At 42.7% G+C, this 21,750-nt stretch overlaps 1 protein-coding gene across 1 annotated transcript in view; it reads right to left on the reverse strand.

The window, feature by feature from the left end:
* Positions 1–6,962: 6,962 nt before the first annotated feature.
* The window catches only part of cacna1da (calcium channel, voltage-dependent, L type, alpha 1D subunit, a), a 137,723-nt gene continuing 122,935 nt past the window's right edge, over positions 6,963–21,750 (reverse strand). The window contains exons 39-47 of the mRNA XM_060910246.1: positions 18,371–18,504; positions 14,926–15,042; positions 13,892–14,280; positions 13,244–13,270; positions 10,776–10,904; positions 10,518–10,657; positions 10,224–10,330; positions 8,331–8,648; positions 6,963–7,921 (exon numbers count right to left, since the gene is read on the reverse strand). Of these exons, the coding sequence (XP_060766229.1) occupies positions 7,616–7,921; positions 8,331–8,648; positions 10,224–10,330; positions 10,518–10,657; positions 10,776–10,904; positions 13,244–13,270; positions 13,892–14,280; positions 14,926–15,042; positions 18,371–18,504 (1,667 nt within the window). The 3' untranslated portion in view covers positions 6,963–7,615. The remainder of the gene's footprint in view (positions 7,922–8,330; positions 8,649–10,223; positions 10,331–10,517; positions 10,658–10,775; positions 10,905–13,243; positions 13,271–13,891; positions 14,281–14,925; positions 15,043–18,370; positions 18,505–21,750) is intronic.

Below are 21,750 nucleotides of genomic sequence, written 5' to 3' on the forward strand. Positions count from 1 at the left end.
CTATCAAAGTCTGATCTTCACAACGCATGTTTGTGGAAGTGTATCATGGCACGAACAAAGGAGATTTCTGAGGACCTCAGAAAAAGCGTTGTTGATGCTCATCAGGCTGGAAAAGGTTACAAAACCATCTCTAAAGAGTTTGGACTCCACCAATCCACAGTCAGACAGATTGTGTACAAATGAAGGAAATTCAAGACCATTGTTACCCTCCCCAGGAGTGGTCGACCAACAAAGATCACTCCAAGAGCAAGGCGTGTAATAGTCGGTGAGGTCACAAAGGACCCCAGGGTAACTTCTAAGCAACTGAAGGTCTCTCTCACATTGGCTAATGTTAATGTTCATGAGTCCACCATCAGGAGAACACTGAACAACAGTGGTGTGCATGGCAGGGTTGCAAGGAGAAAGCCACTGCTCTCCAAAAAGAACATTGCTGCTTGTTTGCAGTTTGCTAAAGATCACATGGGCAAGCCAGAAGGCTATTGGGAAAATGTTCTGTGGACGGATGACACCAAAACAGAACTTTTTGGTTTAAATGAGAAACCTTATGTTTGGAGAAAGGAAAAGTGGTAGTATCATGGTTTGGGCCTGTTTTGCTGCATCTGGGCCAGGACGGCTTGCCATCATTGATGGAACAATGAATTCTGAATTATACCAGCGAATTCTAAAGGAAAATGTCAGGACATCTGTCCATGAGCTGAATCTCAAGAGAAGGTGGGTCATGCAGCAAGACAACGACTCTAAGCACACAAGTTGTTCTACCAAACAATGGTTAAAGAAGAATAAAGTTAATGTTTTGGAATGGCCAAGTCAAAGTCCTGACCTTAATCCAATCGAAATGTTGTGGAAGGACCTGAAGCGAGCAGTTCATGTGAGGAAACCCACCAACATCCCAGAGTTGAAGCTGTTCTGTACAGAGGAATGGGATAAAATTCCTCCAAGCCGGTGTGCAGGACTGATCAACAGTTACCGCAAACGTTTAGTTGCAGTTATTGCTGCACAAGGGGGTCACACAAGATATTGAAAGCAAAGGTTCACATACTTTTGCCACTCACAGATAAGAAATATTGGATCATTTTCCTCAATAAATAAATGACCAAGTGTAATATTTTTGCCTCATTTGTTTAACTGGGTTCTCTTTATCTACTTTTAGGACTTGTGTGAAAATCTGATGATGTTTTAGGTCATATTTATGCAGAAATCTAGAAAATTCTAATGTATGTCAGGGTTAAACAGAATGAGGTCTGGTTGTTCTAACAAAATAATCCAGGACACAGTGGTGTGATGTCTAAGTGGATTATTTTCCTATAACATCACACCCTGTTGTGTGTTCGTCCTTTTATACCCAAACTGCTTTCCCAATGGCAACGATTTTCCTTTGATTAATAAACGGCACATTGTGGGTTTTGATCTTTTATTGGTTCCTGTCCTCCCTTGCATTACAGCAGATAAAAATTTGTTCAAATCTCAAAACAAATTCCAGCCTGTCATGATGCGAAAGAAATGAATCTGTCCTGAGACGGAGAACTTACTGATCATTACAAAGTACTGACACTGGAGACTCCTTCCATGAATATTTTATAAACACCTCCTTATAGAAAGCTTCATGACATTTATCAATGATTATAGGGTTTGTTTGTTTGTTTGTTTGTTTGTTTAATAACACATTTATTTACATGTGTATTATTTGATTTGGTTTATGTGCAGCATTCAGCTGGACACGTCGCTGTGAATGAGCTGCGACAAAACAAACTGATAACGTTAGAGCAAGCGCATTAATATCAACCTGTGATGTGACGTGAGGTGCAGCTGCACTACTTTCAGAGCTGCTGTTCGAGAAAATTAATCAACACCTTCTGGCCAAATCACATTGGAGAACTCAATTACATAAACTTTGATCTGATTAAAAAAAATTAGTGAGTATGCGAGTCGGTCCTGGTATTTTTATGTTTATTCAGTAATGCTCATTAGAAAATAAAACTTCATTCTTGATTCAAATCAAATCTGGGCCAAAATAAACAGGAAAAAAAGAGAAAAATATAAAAAAAAGAGAGAGAATGCACTGATACAAAACCTCAAGGGTTTTCATAAATCTGCTACGAAGAGAAAAATCATTTTTACTTAATAAAAACCATTACAGAGCAAAAAAAAAAAAAAATCAGGACTTTCAAGTAGTGAATATTATCACACATCTTTCCAGGATATTTGTACAGAATATACATCATAACCTTAAATTTCCTTACAGCATTAATTACAATAAGAATAATCATAACACTAATAGTAGTAATAATTCTGGAGTGAAAAATGATAAACGCTTTAAATTAACAGACATTTCTTTGTAAACCTGGATATCACTTGAAGCATTTTTCTTTAAAACCCGTTACCATGTTTAATTATGGTGAGGTGCAAGTTCTTTTTTTTTTCTTGTTATTTCCCTTTCGTATTGTCCCAGCATTTAAAGGTGAGATGTTAAATGACATGTAGGATGTATTTCACTAAAACTTACACACATTCACAGGGGGGAAAGTACAAAAATCTGCTTAATACACAAAACTCTGAGTAGAAAACAAGAGAAACTGAAATCACAGACGTTTGTGCAAAGACCAACAGCCATGTGCTAATATATAAATTCCCAGTGGTGTAGAACGAACCAAATATATTTATCATGTCCACTGATTAGTCATAACATTATAAACACTGAGAGGTGAAGAACATTGATGATCTCGTTACAGTGGCACCTGTGAAGGGGTGGGGTATATCAGGCAGCAAGAAAGAGAACAGTCAGTTCTCGAAGTTGATGTGTTGGAAGCAGGAAAAATGGTCAATGATCTGAGTGACAAGGGCCAAATTGTGATGGTGAGATGATTGGGTCTGAACATCTCCACAGAAACAGCCCATCTTGTGGGGTGTTCCCGGTATACAGTGGTTAGTACCAAGCAAAAGTGGTCCAAGGATCTGAAGGACAACCGGTGAATCGGTGACAGGGTCATGGGTGTCAAAGGCTCATTGATTCGCATGAGGCACAAAGGCTCGCTCATATGGTCCAATCCCACAGAAGATCTCCTGTAGCACAAACTGCTGAAAAAGTTAATGCTGGCTCAAACAGAAAGGTGTCAGTGTTAACTTTTTCAGCACTTTGTGCTACAGTAGTTCTTCTGTGGGATTGGACCATATGAGCTAACCTTTGCTCCCAACACACATCAATGAGCCTAAACATCCATGACCTTGTCGCCGGTTCACCGGTTGTCCTTCGGATCCTTGGACCACTTTTGCTTGGTACTAACCACTGTATGGGCTGTTTCTGTGGAGATGTTCAGACTCAATCATCTCACCATCACAATTTGGCCCTTGTCAATCAAAGTCACTCAGATCATTGACCATTTTTCTGCTTCCAACACATCGACTTTGAGAACTGACTGCTCTCTTTCTTGCTGCCTGATATACCCCACCCCTTCACAGGTGCCACTGTAACGAGATCATCAATGTTCTTCACCTCTCAGTGGGTTTCATGTTGTGGCTGATCAGTGTGTGTGTGTGTGTGTGTATAATATATATATGTATATATATATATGCATGTGTGTTTGACTTTTTTTTTTTACATTATATTTTCTTCAGGAATCCCTGACATGAGGTAAAAGCAAGTTGTTTGAAACTTTCAAATTTTTAAAAAGCTTTTTTTAAAAAATAATGCATATTATTATTTTTTAAGAGTAATTGCTACAAATAGTACAATGTGCCTAGAATGCGCATTGGTCCTCTCACAAGATATATTCACATAAAGACTGGAACACTGTATATGTACAGATATTTTATCCTCACAAAACATTTCAGAGAGCCCTTTTAGGTGTGCACATGCAGTGGTTAAACCCACGACTTTTTTTTTTTTTTCTCTTCATGACAGTGTTCGGTTGACTGAAAGCACAGTACTCGCTCAACAAATCAGGAAATCGATCACAAATCCAGAGTGCAGGTCACTCCCTTTCTCCGTCTGTGCTGAAACCCAACACTTCAAGGCAGTGCCTTTGCAGTCATGTGGTTTTTTTGTTTGTTTGTTTTTTAAAGTTTTTATTATTTTTCGCTTCATGTGATGTCGTATTTTATTTCGTGTTTTGGAAGTGAGTGATGAAATCCCCCTGGAGAGAAAGCCTCGTATGTAAAATACTTGAAGTGATAAAATACTTTTGGTGAAAAAGATTTAAAAAAAAAAAAAAGGCTGAAACACAATGGCCCTGATTTACTAAAGGGTTGCGTTTGTGTAAACACACACACACACACACACACACACACAAATTTCGGAACTTTTCTGTAAAAAAAGAAATTAAAAATGGGCATGCTGATTAAGGAGGATCTTTTAAATGCACAAAATATGCACTCTGAATTTTCTTTTCCTCAGTGAACATTTTGGGGCAAAACACAAGACGGTGTTCATGCTGGTAGATTCATTTAGCACCAGCAGCCTGAAAGTCACTTCAGCAGTGCAGATTAGTGCCACCGAACAGCAGGGATTATATTTGCAGAAGTCCGTTTCCACGATCTGAAGACAGAATTATCGCCTCCCATTCACTATGTTTCATAAACAAGAGCTTTTATCAAAAATATGGCTTAGTTTCTCAAAATAATACATTTAAAATCATGAATAAATTTGCGCTGCGACTAATAACCGTGTCGATTATGAAACATTTTGGCGTCACTGTTTCGATTCAGTCAGTGTGTTAAATTTAATGACGAAGCAGCGTCTCTATGATTTTGTGACCGGTATAGAGTGCTTCAAGGTCAGCGCGAACCCGGCGGCGGCCATATTGGAAGTCAAACGTCGCTGTGTCAGTGCATTGTTGTTGCTCAGCGAAGCAAAATGCCGAATACGTGTGTCATTGTTGGCTGTAGTAGCCGGGGGGAAAAGGGTGGCAAAAGCTTCCACAGACTCCCTAAAGTCGTGACAAACCAGGGAATTGCAGCACAGGAGAAAAGCGAGCGGAGGAGACGACAGTGGCTGGCTGCCATTAACTGCTCAAATTTAGGACAACTTGACTGTATCCGGATTTGTTCTGATCACTTTGTGACAGGTAGGTTAAATTGTCTTGAATTTCATAGTTACTAAAATAAATGTGATACAAACTATTATCTTTTCTATGTACTTTCAGCAATGATTAATGGATATATTTGTCACATTAGGTAGCTTATGTCTACTGCAGTGCATTGTTGCATCAAATGGCATTTAAGATCTAGGCCTAGTAATGTTTATGTACACATGCTGTTAGTACAAGTTACATACTAGGCCTACATTTTATTCACTGACTAAAATAATTGATAATTATGCGGCAACAAGCTGGGGTCAGCTTTCCATTCCTTCGCACTAACAGTGTATGGATCTACATTCCCAATGAAACATACCTTCTCAGCATAACGCTCCCGTGCCTGCTTATCCAAACTATCACAGTAGTGCTCCATCACTTCAGATGTCTAAATTCTTAAAAAAATCAAAGCTTCTAAGCCCTCTAACGCAGAAACGAATCGGTGAATGTTTACTCTATGATGTGTACTCTATGAGCACTCTGGAGCGAGTGACTTCCAAGATGGCCGCGCCGACCGCATGGTTACTATTTTTAGCATCATCTCGGAGCACTCTATAAAGATGTCGAGAACAAGTTCCATCTAAAAGCACAAATTTTAGTTTCCTGTTTTTGTCTGAAACAAATTCCTGACCTGTAATTTAAATATTATGGATATTGTTATTGTAACGGGGAATCATCATGAAATAAGCCTGAGAGGAGAAAGACAGCAGAGTCACAAGATATTAAAGGTCGAGTTGTTCCACACACTTGTGTTTTTATATTGTATTACAGAATTCAGAAATAAATTCCAAGTGATTATTTGTTACAGCCGCTCGCATTTGTAAGCTGATTATTTGTCGATTGATTCCGATTATTTCACAGCCCTAGAAAAAAAGAATAAATGTTCCCAGAGAGCAAAGCTGATTTCATGTCAGACATTCAGTGCCAAAACCTAATTTATCCTTTCCATGTGAGGTAATTGACACCATTGTTTGTAGATCATTTGCAATCGATCCCGTCGTGTACAGAAATTAGCGCACGCTCTTAGTAAATCAGGGCCTGCGTCTTCCTTTGTTAATGGAGGTACAGAGTATGTCGAAGCCAGAGAGACAGATAATAGGAATCGATATTGCTTTGCCACTCCACTCCTGCCTTGTTAACGGTTCCACTTTTGTGATCGTTACGCCCTCAGCGGGCTCGTTTCATTCCGTAGCACTAAAGGGAAAATGAGACGAGCACATGCCAGCGTCGGCCATCCTCTCAGCCTTTAGTCATAATACGTGATTTAAGCAGCATCGTCAGTGTGTGAAAGCATTTAACATCAAACCTCCTGTGCACAAAATACACAACGGAAACACTGGGAGTGAGCCTCCTCTGGAACACAAGAACACAACGACATGTACAACAGGTCGACAAGCCCTAGAGAAGCGTCCAGCAGCAGAGATCCGTACTCTATAATCCGTCCTGCATGCTGGGGATTTCAGGGAAGGAATTGCTAAAGGTGCTGTTTCATGGAATCTCTCTCTCACACACACACACACACACAGAAAAAGATGAAATGTAAAAAGAAAACAACTATTTGCATATCTTGTGCAGGTGTGAAATGAATTTCCTCTCATTAAAAACAGCATTTTCGACACAAACCAATTAAGGATGCATATGAGCAACAAATAAAAAAACAAAATCAATAAAAGTCCAGTATCTAATAAATTCACACTTTTTTTTTCTCTCCATAATACAGTAACATCAATTAGGATCAATATTGCTGATTCCTTTATCCTACAGTACATAATTACAAAATATGTCTCTTTCCAAAGTTTCTTTATATTTTATATTACAATTAATTTACAGCATAGTAATTTACGAAAGCCCAAAAAGGCTAAACCTAGAGTTAAAAAAATAACCTGCCTGCTAGTGTTTTCAACACAAACGCTGCAATCTTTTATTTCTTTTTTAAAAAGGTATCTAATTTCCAGATTTTAAAATGCAATAAGATCTCTGTCAGAAGTCCAGAACGGTCTTCCCGGTGTTGGTTATCGAAAGAGTTAGTGATTCTCATCAATCTTTCATGAATCGGTTGAAACTAAAGCCTCGACGGGGAGATATGCCTTACTTAGGTTGCATTGAAAACATGCATGATATGCAAAAACCCTTAATAAAGTGACTGAGGTAATGACATTTTGAATCTGATTGTCATCACCTTGGAGAAAACACTGACGGTCGCTGCTCACTGGTCCGTAGCCTGTCGTGAGTGACAGCACAAGCAGCCAGTCACAGTCGAGCACGGACTTCGTCATCAGCTCAGCGGCGAGCCGAAAGCATCACTGTCAGAAGTCCGACAGAGTGGAACACTGTTTCCTGGCAAAGTGATCCCTCGCCCCCCCCCGGCCTGTGATGGATATGCACCTCGACCAGTAGGGAGAGAGTAGGCGGGGCAAGCGTGTCCTTACACCTGGTGCCTTTCGACTCCACTGGAAAGGAAGGCACTTCTTTTGGTTATAAGCCAATAGATGCATTTCGGTTTTGTGTGACAACTAAGTCCGTTAGCTTGGGCTGCTAACTGGACGCTATAACGTGGTGATGCATATCATTTCGTCCGCCAAGTCCTCCTCGTAACGAGGCCGGGATTCAGCTTCTGGCTCTTCGTCGCTGTAGTTGGCCGAAACGTCCTGCACGTCATACTCTCTTTGAGTCATGACTGGGTAAACGTTAACCCCGTTGACCCCGGGCGTGACTCCGCCGTTCAGCAGGTGGCTCGCCGCACTTTCCATCTCGTCGATGGTCATATCGCAGGCGTCTGCGATCTCGTGCTTCGTAGCCGACACAAACTTTGGGTCCTTCGCGTATCTGCCAAGTCCTTCTGATATCAAAACCTGTTCATCATCAAAATACACACAGAGTCAAAAGATCAGTTATTTTAGCACTCGGTGCACACAGACACCATGTTTATTTATTATATTTTTGTGATTAATTCTACATCCAGGTCTACAGCACAGTTTGGTGATTTATTTATTTATTTCTGCTTGAACCCACCCACTCAGCCTGTTAACTAACTCATGGTGTTGAATCAGGTTCTGAACGGGGAACTCAACAGTGCTGGATTTCACAGAACCTGGAGAACCTAGCAAGCATTCCATCAAAAATCCATGCTCCACCCACCCATGCAGAATACTGCCTCTCGAAAACATTTACAATGCATTTAGAACACGGATTGTGGCAGGCCCCTGTATCCCTGCGTGACAGATTTTTCCAAGGCGAGAAAATAGTGGCCCCTAAACTCACCGCCTCAACAAGGCTGGTGGCACTGCCTCTCTTCTGGTGGTACTGGTTCCGATACTCGGGTGGGATTTGCAGGTGCACTGGTGAGTAGGTGCTCTGCTGGTACTCCGGCTCATCTGTGTACCATGAGCTCCTCCTCACCGAGCAGTAGCTGCCGCCCATGCTGTGCCGGTGTGGGCGGTCCACTCGGATCATGGGTGTGTAGTAGGGGGTGCGGTCTTTACTGGCAGGCGTGGCAGGAGGCGTGGCCCACGAGCGAGTGGAGCGAGTAGGTGAGACTCTGTGAGCTCTACTCCAGTCAAGCCCTGCTACTGCCATCACCTGAAAAAGATGAAGGGTCATGGATACAAAAGACCACCAAGACCACTAATAATTAAACTAGAAGGGCACTCGGTAGGCACTCGGTACCTACCTACTGATGCCAAGCCACAGACTGTATTATCAACATCAGAATCACTTACATTTAGGATAATACTAAAGCTGGACACCAAATTTCATCAAAATCCGTTCACTGTTTTTGAAGTTACATTGGGAACAGATAAACAAACAAACAAACAGAGGTGAAAACATAACCTCCTCCAACACGGTTAGCGGCACTAAAAAGCTTAACAAGCTGAACTCCAGCAGCAACAAAACCCAACATTCATACAAGCAACAGGTCGCTTGTATTTTGTACCTTGTGGTCATGTAGCAACTGTTGCCGTTGCCGCTTGTGGGTTCTGATGAGAAACTGTGGTTGCCAGAATGTAATACCTCCATCTCCTTATTGGATTTATACACTAGTATTTTGTTTAAATCATCACACACACATCACATTATCTCTAGCCGCTTTATCCTTCTACAGGGTCGCAGGCAAGCTGGAGCCTATCCCAGCTGACTACGGGCGAAAGGCGGGGTACACCCTGGACAAGTCGCCAGGTCATCACAGGGCTGACACATAGACACAGACAACCATTCACACTCACATTCACACCTACGCTCAATTTAGAGTCACCAGTTAACCTAACCTGCATGTCTTTGGACTGTGGGGGAAACCGGAGCACCCAGAGGAAACCCATGCGGACACGGGGAGAACATGCAAACTCCACACAGAAAGGCCCTCGCCGGCCACGGGGCTCGAACCCGGACCTTCTTGCTGTGAGGCGACAGCGCTAACCACTACACCACCGTGCCGCCCGTCCTTCCAATTTATTTCTTTACATTTTTTGATAATCTCTCGATACACATTGACTGGGAGGTCATCCATGACAGAAGATGAAAGCATTAAGATGGCTTTCAGATTTCAGATTTAACCCTCATTACGGGCGGCACGGTGGTGTAGTGGTTAGCGCTGTCACCTCACAGCAAGAAGGTCCGGGTTCGAGCCCCGGGGCCGGCGAGGGCCTTTCTGTGTGGAGTTTGCATGTTCTCCCCGTGTCCGCATGGGTTTCCTCCGGGTGCTCCGGTTTCCCCCACAGTCCAAAGACATGCAGGTTAGGTTAACTGGTGACTCTAAATTGAGCGTAGGTGTGAATGTGAGTGTGAATGGTTGTCTGTGTCTATGTGTCAGCCCTGTGATGACCTGGCGACTTGTCCAGGGTGTACCCCGCCTTTCGCCCGTAGTCAGCTGGGATAGGATCCAGCTCGCCTGCGACCCTGTAGAAGGATAAAGCGGCTAGAGATAATGAGATGAGATGAGACCCTCATTACATTCTTCTTAATGGACCCTTTTAGATTAGATGAGATAAAACTTTATTGATCCCTATAAAAAAAAAGGATCAATAAAGTTTTATCTAATCTAATCTGCTTTTCGGATTATAATTAATAATGATCCTTCGATACTGCTGGTTTACTTTGATTCTTTATATCGCAGCGGTTGAAGTAGTAGCATGTTTGAGGCATTAAATGCAGCGATACCTGATGTTGCATTAAATGGAGTGGAAGAGCAGTGCGCTGGCGAGGAAGCTCATCCTGGCTGCTCTGTCTGCGCAGACACTCAAAGTTGAAAGACGGCCTCCGGTTGCCTGGGTGTGTACAGTAATTCACCAACATAGAGAGCATATTGTGATTGGTCACTAGTGAGTTGAATCTATTTATGCTGGTTGTGAATTAAATGCACTAAAGCAGTCTAGCGTAAACAGTAATGCTTGAAAAATATATATCAAACAAAGCCCAGATTACAGTTAGGGTTATATGCACTAAAATGTCCACCCTGTGGTGTTGGAGGAAGCCGCCGTCTCTTTGGTGACCTATACGAGTCGTGGTAAAGGGGCTGCTCATCATCGTCATAGTAACTGTCGGGATGATGGTAGCCACGGGGAGTCTCGTACTCCTGATCGCTGCTGGGATACCTGGGCAGATAAGTGGCAACAAAGACAATGGCGTGAAGCAAATTTATACTGAATTTGCTTTAGGAGTGTCATCTTCATGGAATAATAATAACCCTGATCGACTGTGCAGTGGTGATACCTGTCTCCCGACAGCATGCCATCTTCTTCATAATACTCTTCTCCGCTGTAGTACTCCCCAGAGTAGCGGTCGTCATCAAACTCTTCCTCGCGACGAATCGTGGGCTGGCGCCTGATACTGCCACGTGACCTGTGCAGAAGGTCAGAGGTTAAGAGAAGTACACACTGTCCATCACTGCGCAAGCTAAGAGCAATACGACCATGCAGGGCCATGCAAACCTCCACCGTGACAGAGATTCAGCAGCAGCGTCCTCGTCAACAAGCAAGCGCAGCTTCTTTAGGACAATATCAGCACAAGTGTTTGAGCGCCATCTTCAAACCAAGAAAGTCTAGACACAGACATGGCTATAGTATGAGGGTTGTTTTTGGAATAGTTTATCAAACAGAGATGAAGCCTCATCTGAGAAAGTTTTAATCTGAAAAAACAGCTATATAAAATGCCCAGAGGCAGATTGCGCCATCACCTGGTACACGTGGTCGTAAGTTGCTTGTAACTCGGGGCACAAATTAAAGACCATCGCAGCAAGAGGTCATAAAACTGACTTTTCAGTTAAACTGGTCAGACCATTTAAGCTGGAGGCAAGTGGAAAGTGAAATCATTGATCAATTCGTCGAGCAAATTCCAACCCTCAGTAACACCTCGGTGCTGTTTACAGTGCATTAAGCCTGCTGAGGTTTCATTATAGCTTTACACTAAAATAAAACAATTGATAGTATTTTTTTATCAGTTGAAGAAATACTCTGTAATGAATAAGCAGTAAGTTGAATCGTGTCCTGCGATACTAACGTTCGAATGTAAAAAATTTCTTCATCCAATTTTGAACATTTCCTCAATTGCCCCTTTTCCACCAAAGCAGTTCCAGGGCCGGTTCGGGGCCAGTGCTTAGTTTGGAACCGGGTTTTCTGTTTCCACTGACAAAGAACTGGCTCTGGGGCCAGAAAAACCGGTTCCAGGCTAGCACCAACTCTCTGCTGGGCCAGAGGAAAGAACCGCTTACGTCAGTGGGGGGGCGGAGTTGTTAAGACCAACAACAATAACAAGATCGCGAAAGATCGCCATTTTTAAGTGACGAGAAGCCGCAGCTGTACAAACGCGAAGTCATCCATTATTATTATTATTGTTGTTGTTGCTGCTGCTGCTTCTTCTGCGTTGTTTTTGCTTCAATATTCACGCCAAGGTTTATGCAAACGTAGCGACATAACTGACGTATACAGCGACGTAATGACGTGGCTTCCCTTAACACTGCGAGCTATGGAAAAGCAAACTGGTTCTCAGCTGGCTCGCAAGTTGAACGAGTTGTGAACCAGCACCAGCACTGGCTCCGAACCAGCCCTGGAACTGATTTGGTGGAAAAGGGGTAAAGGATTACAAGCTGTCCAGGCCCTGAGGCAGAAAAACAGACCCAAACTGTTATGCTACCTTCACCATGCTTCACAACTGTTTTTTTTTTTTGTACTAGTGTGCAGCCGTCCCCTAAAAAGACTCAAAAACAATGAGAACAAGCACTCTGAATGCACAAGGTTACACGTGAAGGAAATCAGGTGCCGCTTTTCATCTGGCCAATTCCGTCCTCTCTGTGAAGCGTGCTGGTGGTAGCATCATGCTTTGGGGATACGTTTCGACTTTATAACACAGATGGCTTTGGAACTGTTATTTACAATTCCACATGGATCTGTGGTTGGTGCAGTGGGCAGACGGTCCTCTCTAAAAATCGGTCTTGGTTGTGACATATTTAGCAGGAAAGACCACTGTAGATGACATATATTGATGTTACTGGCCTTGGAGTTACTGAGAAACCCCTGGAAAGCTAGAATTGTCTGCGAACTGAAATTTTAAGGAGTCTAGACTTATTTGGTTTGGCAGTGACACGGACAAAGCAGATGAGCGTACAGGTGAGCCTTCTACAAGGCATCGATGACTTTCCCAATCAGGCTTACTTAAAGGACAACATCAGCTACTTCAGAGCCATTATGGGTTCTTTTTAAAAACATTTTATTAATCGGTTATCATCAGGTTTCAGGCCTCCCCTGCATGTCTGTGTTATATTTTGTTAAGCCAATTTTGCTCTTGTATGTGCAATAAACAAAAACAAATAGGTCTCCCAACAGATTTTACAGTGAAGAGTCATGCTAAAGAAGTCATCCTTTAAGGTTAGCATTTTATTAGTGGTCTTTCTTTGCCCAACAGGGACATGCAGCAAGCCTGAGTTTCATTCTCTCCAATGTATCAGCCAATCACAGCACAGAGCTCCTAAAGACTCACTCTGATTGGCTAAAAGCTCAGTTCTGTTTAGTCAGTTTCACTTTTTAGGAGCTCTGTGTTGATAATTAGAGGAGAGAAGAAGAAGAGAACGTAACAAGAATGCTGTTAGCCACTGACTGTAGTTCCACTTTATGTCCACCAGTTGAAATTCTAAAATGCACTTAATACCTGCAGAAGGAACGTGCAGTATCTTGTGTGGAACGTACCTAATATAGGTCTCATAGTAGCGCCTTCTGCTCCAGAAGGCAGAGGGATGGAAAGGCAAAGAGAAAGCATTTAAGTTAGGAAAGAAAGAGAGAAAGGTGGAAAAGGCACAGAAGGACAGGAAGTGAGAGGGGTACACATGTCTAGCATACAGAATATGAAGCAGTGTTATAGATACAGAAGGGTGGTGGTGGTGGTGGGTTTGAAGGATGAAACATCATCTGTACAGCAATCAGATTTTGTCTTCCAGATTAAATGATGATAATTCTGTATTTCCAGAAGTCAAAATACACTTGTATAAATCATGTGGAGATTTGAGCAGAAAGGAGACTGGTGGGACTGGGAACAGAGGGACAGGTCGTTCCTGAACCAAAGCGAGAGAAGGTGATGTTTTGAAATGGGAAATGTAAAATAAATACTGTCGTGTTTAAGGGTGATGATCAGACGATCTGGGCGATGATGTTAAAATCACACAGCTGAGAAGACATGCAGAAAGGAAACCATGCGCTTACATCGTAAGCCAAACTTTATGGATGAAAATGAGTTCAAAACTACATAGAAAATGAGAATTAGCTTTAAGTGAAAGCAACACCACATTGTAAAAACAAGAAATCTGACATCAGAGAGAATGACTTGTGTCGAGTGTTCACCTCTGTCCGTGTGGCGTCCTGGGCTTTTCATATTCGCCTGGGTAGTATGATCCGGTGTAGCCGTTCGCCGGGACGTGCTGGTAGTAGCGATTGTGGCCTCCATTGGGCAGGCTGGACATGTTAGCATTGTTCAGATTGATGTTGGTGGACTTGGGTGACTTGCTGTAAGAATTGTGGTGATTGTGATGATGATGATGGTGGTGATGATGATTATGTTGGGCCATGGCGTTGGCGCGGTCCAGCCGGCCCACGGGCTGTTCCATGTCGGCGTAGTGCGGGGGAGGATGAACCTGCAGGGGGCGCTGCGTGGCGTTGGTCTGATGCCCGGAACCTCGGTGGGGATCGCCGTTGATGTGGTTAATGTGATTGCCGAAAAGGCCACCGTTTCGCTGTTAATAAACACCCGCGAGTGTGAGATGATGAAGCCATTACATCTCAATAAAACTGTGGTCTATTTATGTCAGCTGATGTCTTTAAAATAACACAGCGAACAGAAAAGAAGCTGGTTAAATGGTTCATGGTATGAGTGAATCTGATGAACTAATATATCCACTAGATCTTTACCTTTTTTAAGCTATTTTGGGAATAAACAAGAAGACAAGTCAGCCAATTAAATACGACTGTTGACTTCTTTAACATCTACTTGGATTGGATTCTCTCTCATCTGTAAGATATTTCATATTAGATCTCTTGGGAAATAAATTCATTCTAATGGAATGAAAATGTAAATATCTAGACTTGGAGGCCAAATCATTCGCCAAACCCCAGCGGTACACATTCGTCTGTAACCCCACTAATATTAGCCACCTCAGCCTCCTTTCCTCCAAGAAGGCTGTCACCAAATTTTGTCTGCATCCTGAAAGCTATATAGGCAATCATAATTCACCACGGCACTGTCAGTTCAATCTGGAGGAAAAATAAATAAATAAAACACGCCCCAAAGCTGCTCTCCTGTAATGGATACTACAAAAGTGGCAAATTGAGACATTGATCAGTTGTGCAGAAGGAGCTTGTAAAAGTGTGAAATCTTTTACCCTATAAATCTCCTCGTCCTCCTCAGGTATAAAGTCTACTAGCTCCTCATCCTGGAGGTCACATGATATGGCACGGCGGATTTCGGGCCCAATATCATGTAGCGTGCGGAGACCAGCCTGGAACCACGACAACACAGGAGAGCTAAGAACCGGGGCAGCTTTGCGAAGTTCTCACGATTCACACGGACGGGAGAGACACACACATAAAAGCTCTCACACACTTGTGTCAACATGTAACAGGTAAGGGACAGGACCGCTCTCGACCACAGGACGGTGTCAGACAGGACAGTGTGTTAGAGATGAGAATGTTTCACAGGAGACGAGACAAGGACAGATCCCCTCACACACGTACCAGCAGAGGATACAAAAACGCCATACGCCTTCTTCGTGCACTGTTTTCTAACTACGCGTGGCTAACATTTACAGCAAATGCTATCTGCTAAAACAAAACAAAACAAAACAAAAAGCACCGGAGATGAATTTAGAGTGAATTTAAAAAAATGTGTTCCCCAAAAAATGCGGCCTTCTATCAGAAGCGTGAATGTGATTACACATGTAGTCATGGTAAAATGGCGATGGAGACAATGAAGATGAGAAGAGACTGTGAAGGGCATCTAAGAGAAATGGGTTTAAATAAACATGCACACAGCATTCAAACAGACAGAAAACATGTACGTACATGTGCATATCGCCTTCATGGTTAAACTGGAGCATTCGTACTCGAGCTATGCAGGGTTAGATTAAACAAAGCCAACACAGGACACAGGATCCGGGTGCAAATTGACTCTGATGTTGTTGAGAGACGTTTTTATCCCTCCTTCATCAGACTGACTGAATTAACAACATGCATTTCCGATGGCCAACAGTAGATGGTGCAATTTAGTGAGACGAGCTGCATCAGTGCGCCTGTGCGTAGACATCGCAGTCGGCCGAACGAAAAACAACGAGTAATGGAAACGTCAATTTGGGAAAAAAAACCCTCTCAAATCACACAAAGGAGTTTGTACGCTCGTATGAGGTGGTTTTTCAGGCGACTGACAAAGCACGATTTCGCAAAATTGAAATGGTAACGTTTTTCGTATTCGATGAAACACGACTTCAGCGTATCCAATCGAAATCCTGCGCCAGATATCAGGTCTCGGAGAGCTGAACGACTCAGTGGAAACACAGACCGTTTGCAAATGCGTTTTGTCGACTTTTTTTATCACTTCTATTTTGCGCAGTGGAAACTTGGCTAATGATCGTAACAACAGCGACTCGTTAACGATAAGATTAATCCAGTTCACCGTGATTTTTGAGCAATTTTGACAGCTAAGGAGGCATACTCGAACTTAGAAACAATAACACTGACTGTCTAATGAATGTGGAGGGAATATTTTATTATAATATAGATAGTTATGATTGTTGGTAAGCGGCCAGACGTCGGCGTATTTAACAGTTATTTCACAAAATCAACTCGTACATGAGCTGATAGCACTATAATCCATGTACGACGAGATTGAGTGGAATAACTGTTTTATTCTATCCACATTCACTGCATTTTTTTATTTTTTGCAAATTCGATAAATAAAAACTTGATACAAAACGTCCAACAAAATCATTTCCGCTTAGAATGTGAACAAACCGGCGAAATGGCAGAAGCAATTTGTGAAAAATGTAATAATAATAATAATAATAATAATTCTTGAAAAATAAAAACGGTATGTTCTTACCATCAAATACTTTTATTCCATATTTTGTTGCTTTTTTTTGTATTTTGAGGGTTTTGTTTTACAGTTTTTATTTCGTCCTCGATTGGTTCAGCAACACGCTCGGCCATTTTGTTTTTTCTCTATTCACATTATATGAGCTGATATCCTAGTAGTAGAGTAGCCAATCAGAGCGCGCGGTTGCTCAAATCCAGTGAATGTGGAGTGAATAAAACGTATTATTTTTTATTCTTGTCCTCAATATTAAGTGACACTGGCAATAACATTACCGATTTATTTTCAGGCGGCATGGTGGTGTAGTGGTTAGCGCTGTCGCCTCACAGCAAGAAGGTCCTGGGTTCGAGCCCCGTGGCCGGCGAGGGCCTTTCTGTGCGGAGTTTGCATGTTCTCCCCGTGTCCGCGTGGGTTTCCTCCGGGTGCTCCGGTTTCCCCCACAGTCCAAAGACATGCAGGTTAGGTTAACTGGTGACTCTAAATTGAGCGTAGGTGTGAATGTGAATGGTTGTCTGTGTCTATGTGTCAGCCCTGTGATGACCTGGCGACTTGTCCAGGGTGTACCCCGCCTTTCGCCCGTAGTCAGCTGGGATAGGCTCCAGCTCGCCTGCGACCCTGTAGAACAGGATAAAGCGGCTAGAGATAACGAAATAATGAGATTTCTTTTCAGCTTTGCAGTCTAGTCTTGGTGTTCTGCTGAAAGCTGCTCGATTCACAGCATTTCTGTCACTTTAGCTTTCACTTTGGAAGCTGTCGACACCTCTGTAGAACCCTGCCTCACATGAGACGGTAATATCGTGCCACGGTTGTTTCTAACGGACCACGACACCCAGCAATAAATACAGCAGTAATGGACAAACTGTTGGCTGTCGTATGGCTTATAAATATCACTGTGTTACCTTTGTTTAAAACATCATCAAGTTCTGTTTCTTTAAGCAGAATTCTTTTAAAGATTCAAACCACAAAAGGTGTGAGATGCCCCATTCCCACCCAACAACAAATTCTGCTTAGAGAAAAACCCCCATGTGAACAGTCTTGTGCCAAGCATTTTCATTTCACAGCATTTCAGCATTCTGACAGGGAAACTCGTGCAGATGCCGAACAGATGTTTCACTGAGCACTTCACGTGCTATAATGATTCATGCTCGAATTTCTGAAGAGTGATTATTAATCAGGCGAACATTTAGACACCCCATCGTGTCACTTTGGGGCCTTTGGGGGTTCTTTACATCAGAAGTAAATAAAAACTAGTGGTCTGGAGACCTGGATGTGATCTTTCAGAATGTACGTCCTGTTATTCTTTCCTTCGTTTTACTGTTTAATGTCGTACAGTGTTGTGGTTGCTTGATTAGCTGTTTAGCGCAGTACTTTTCAAACAGAGCATCTCTCAGGACGGGATCGTGGCCACTTTGTGTAGCGCATTGTCTGTGACACTCCGTCCCTTTTACTTCACTTTTGATCACACAGTGTCTGATCATCCAGAACCTGTACAGTACATACAGTATTCAACGGCTTTTATCGAGTAAAACCTGTTCCAATAAGACACGTCACAAAGTAACACCACCAACATTCCCGAGTGCAGAAACATTCCAGCATACACACATGCAACAGCATTCACACTGCGACGTGTTCGTTTCTCGGCAAAGTGTGATATCCACAACGCACAGCTAACCCCAATCAGTTCTGTTGCTTTCATCACCGCAGTCTTCACATCTGGCTTCATCTGCGCACTCTGAGCTCACCTGCAGCGTGATGGCCGTGTTGTTCTGCACAAGGTGCACTCCCACCAGTCCTTCCTCTTTGCGTTTCTTGAATTTCCTAAAGTAGTCCTGTATCAGAAAGGTGGCATAGAACTTCCCCACGGTTACCTCATCATCTGAATAAACAGATCACACACACACACACACACATTCTGTTTTACAGTAGCTACCACACTCGATTTACACACAACTTTATTACATTCATATGTTTGTACACCATGATGAACCCCGTTACACATTCAACCAACTAATCAGAAGTGATGTCATTAAAAAATAAACCTTCTCAGTGAAGGAGGTGTGTCCTTTGTGCGTCAGTCTCAGTGAAGGAGGCGTGGCCTCTGTGTGTCAGTCTCAGTGAAGGAGGCATGGCCTCTGTGTGTCAGTCTCAGTGAAGGAGGTGGGGCCTCTGTGTGTCAGTCTCAGTTAAGGAGGTGTGGCTACTGTCTGTCAGTCTCAGCGAAGGAGGCGTGGCATCTGTGTGCCAGTCTGTGAAAAAGGTGTGGCTGTTGACAGATCTTATGACTTTCATGATGATCTTGGATAAAGTGTCATGAGGTGTATTGTCTCAGAGAGAGAGAGAGAGAGAGAGAGACCGTCCAAATAACATCATCTCAAATATAACCCTGATTCTAAAAAAGTTGAGACAAAGTACAAATTGTAAATAAAAACGGAATGCAATGATGTGGAAGTTTCAAAATTCCATATTTTATTCAGAATAGAACATAGATGACATATCAAATGTTTAAACTGAGAAAATGTATCATTTAAAGAGAAAAATTAGGTGATTTTAAATTTCATGACAACAACACATCTCAAAAAAGTTGGGACAAGGCCATGTTTCCCACTGTGAGACATCCCCTTTTCTCTTTACAACAGTCTGTAAACGTCTGGGGACTGAGGAGACAAGTTGCTCAAGTTTAGGGATAGGAATGTTAACCCATTCTTGTCTAATGTAGGATTCTAGTTGCTCAACTGTCTTAGGTCTTTTTTGTCGTATCTTCCGTTTTATGATGCGCCAAATGTTTTCTATGGGTGAAAGATCTGGACTGCAGGCTGGCCAGTTCAGTACCCGGACCCTTCTTCTACGCAGCCATGATGCTGTAATTGATGCAGTATGTGGTTTGGCATTGTCATGTTGGAAAATGCAAGGTCTTCCCTGAAAGAGACGTCGTCTGGATGGGAGCATATGTTGCTCTAGAACCTGGATAGACCTTTCAGCATTGATGGTGTCTTTCCAGATGTGTAAGCTGCCCATGCCACACGCACTAATGCAACCCCATACCATCAGAGATGCAGGCTTCTGAACTGAGCGCTGATAACAACTTGGGTCGTCCTTCTCCTCTTTAGTCCGAATGACACGGCATCCCTGATTTCCATAAAGAACTTCAAATTTTGATTCGTCTGACCACAGAACAGTTTTCCACTTTGCCACAGTCCATTTTAAATGAGCCTTGGCCCAGAGTAGACGTCTGCGCTTCTGGATCGTGTTTAGATATGGCTTCTTCTTTGAACTATAGAGTTTTAGCTGGCAACGGCGGATGGCACGGTGAATTGTGTTCACAGATAATGTTCTCTGGAAATATTCCTGAGCCCATTTTGTGATTTCCAATACAGAAGCATGCCTGTATGTGATGCAGTGCCGTCTAAGGGCCCGAAGATCACGGGCACCCAGTATGGTTTTCCGGCCTTGACCCTTACGCACAGAGATTCTTCCAGATTCTCTGAATCTTTTGATGATATTATGCACTGTAGATGATGATATGTTCAAACTCTTTGCAATTTTACACTGTCGAACTCCTTTCTGATATTGCTCCACTATTTGTCGGCGCAGAATTAGGGGGATTGGTGATCCTCTTCCCATCTTTACTTCTGAGAGCCGCTGCCACTCCAAGATGCTCTTTTTATACCCAGTCATGTTAATGACCTATTGCCAGTTGACCTAATGAGTTTAATTTGGTCCTCCAGCTGTTCCTTTTTTGTGCCTTTAACTTTTCCAGCCTCTTATTGCCCCTGTCCCAACTTTTTTGAGATGTGTTGCTGTCATGAAATTTCAAACGAGCCAATATTTGGCATGAAATTTCAAAATGTGTCACTTTCGACATTTGATATGTTGTCTATGTTCTATTGTGAATACAATATCAGTTTGTGAAATTTGTAAATTATTGCATTCCGTTTTTATTTACAATTTGTACTTTGTCCCAACTTTTTTGGAATTGGGGTTGTATCAGTGTTCCTGAGACGACAGTGACTTTTCTTCTTTATACCTTTTAGTTCATGTACCTGACCTGGATTCTTATTTAACAGGAACAAATAAATTTCCTTCTGTCATCTTCCAGCAGAATTCACTTATTCCATGATTCTCAACTGCACATGATATCGAGGAAAAGCACGGAGTGTGTTTCACTCAGAAACGACTCGCCTTATGACTGAAATATTATTTCATTGAAGGTTTTTGCGAATATGTCAGTCGTGTAGTGAATTCCGTTCGTGTTTGTTAGTGTTGTGTGCTTCAGTTACTGGCAAACCTGGAGTTGTGGAAAACTGACAAGCTTCAGACTGAACAAGCTTCTACTGTACCTTCTATACAGCACACGGAAACAAACAGCACGTGTGTGTGTGTGTGTGTGTGTGTGTGTGTGTGTGCAGGAGAGGGACAGAATTATTCTGAAGCAGGGGTCTGTATTACTTTTTTTTTTTAAACAAGCATTTTGGGGACAAAGTTTGGACAGAAGAGGCAACACTTGTTCCATGCCACCACCCTGAAACAGAATTGCTTCAGAATATTCGGAGGAGGTTTCAGACACACACACACACACGCACACACACCCACACACACACACACACACCCCCACACACACACCCAGGGAGGAACAGAAACTGTGAAAACACTCAAGCACAGAGACTAAGGAGAAAAGGGGGGGGGGGGGGGGGCACAGATGCTTTAGTAGGAAAAACACAGCATGCCTCAAATGCCATGCAAGCTTGGAGCTCAGACACACACACACACACACACACACACACACACACACACACACACACACACACACTCTCCATTGATGGACTAGATACAGTCGGATTAGAAGTATCAGACACACACACACACAGACACACACACGCAGGGGTTAAATTGGGCCGGGGCTGTCCGGGGCTGAACCCCGGCACATAAGCTCGGAGCGGATGGCATATGATCACACACACATCAAAAGCAACAAACCCTTTTCACGATTTTCAGTTCTGAATAATTAAATATCGTTTTATTAATCAATAAACCCATGACTTTTATGAGATAGATCATAGTTTTCCTGATAACAAGACGACCTGTCAAAGCTATTTAGAACAGAACTTGCGATCAGAGATTCTGG

Source organism: Neoarius graeffei, chromosome 26 (assembly GCF_027579695.1).
Source record: "Neoarius graeffei isolate fNeoGra1 chromosome 26, fNeoGra1.pri, whole genome shotgun sequence".
In the NCBI taxonomy this organism is placed as follows: Eukaryota; Metazoa; Chordata; class Actinopteri; order Siluriformes; family Ariidae; genus Neoarius; species Neoarius graeffei.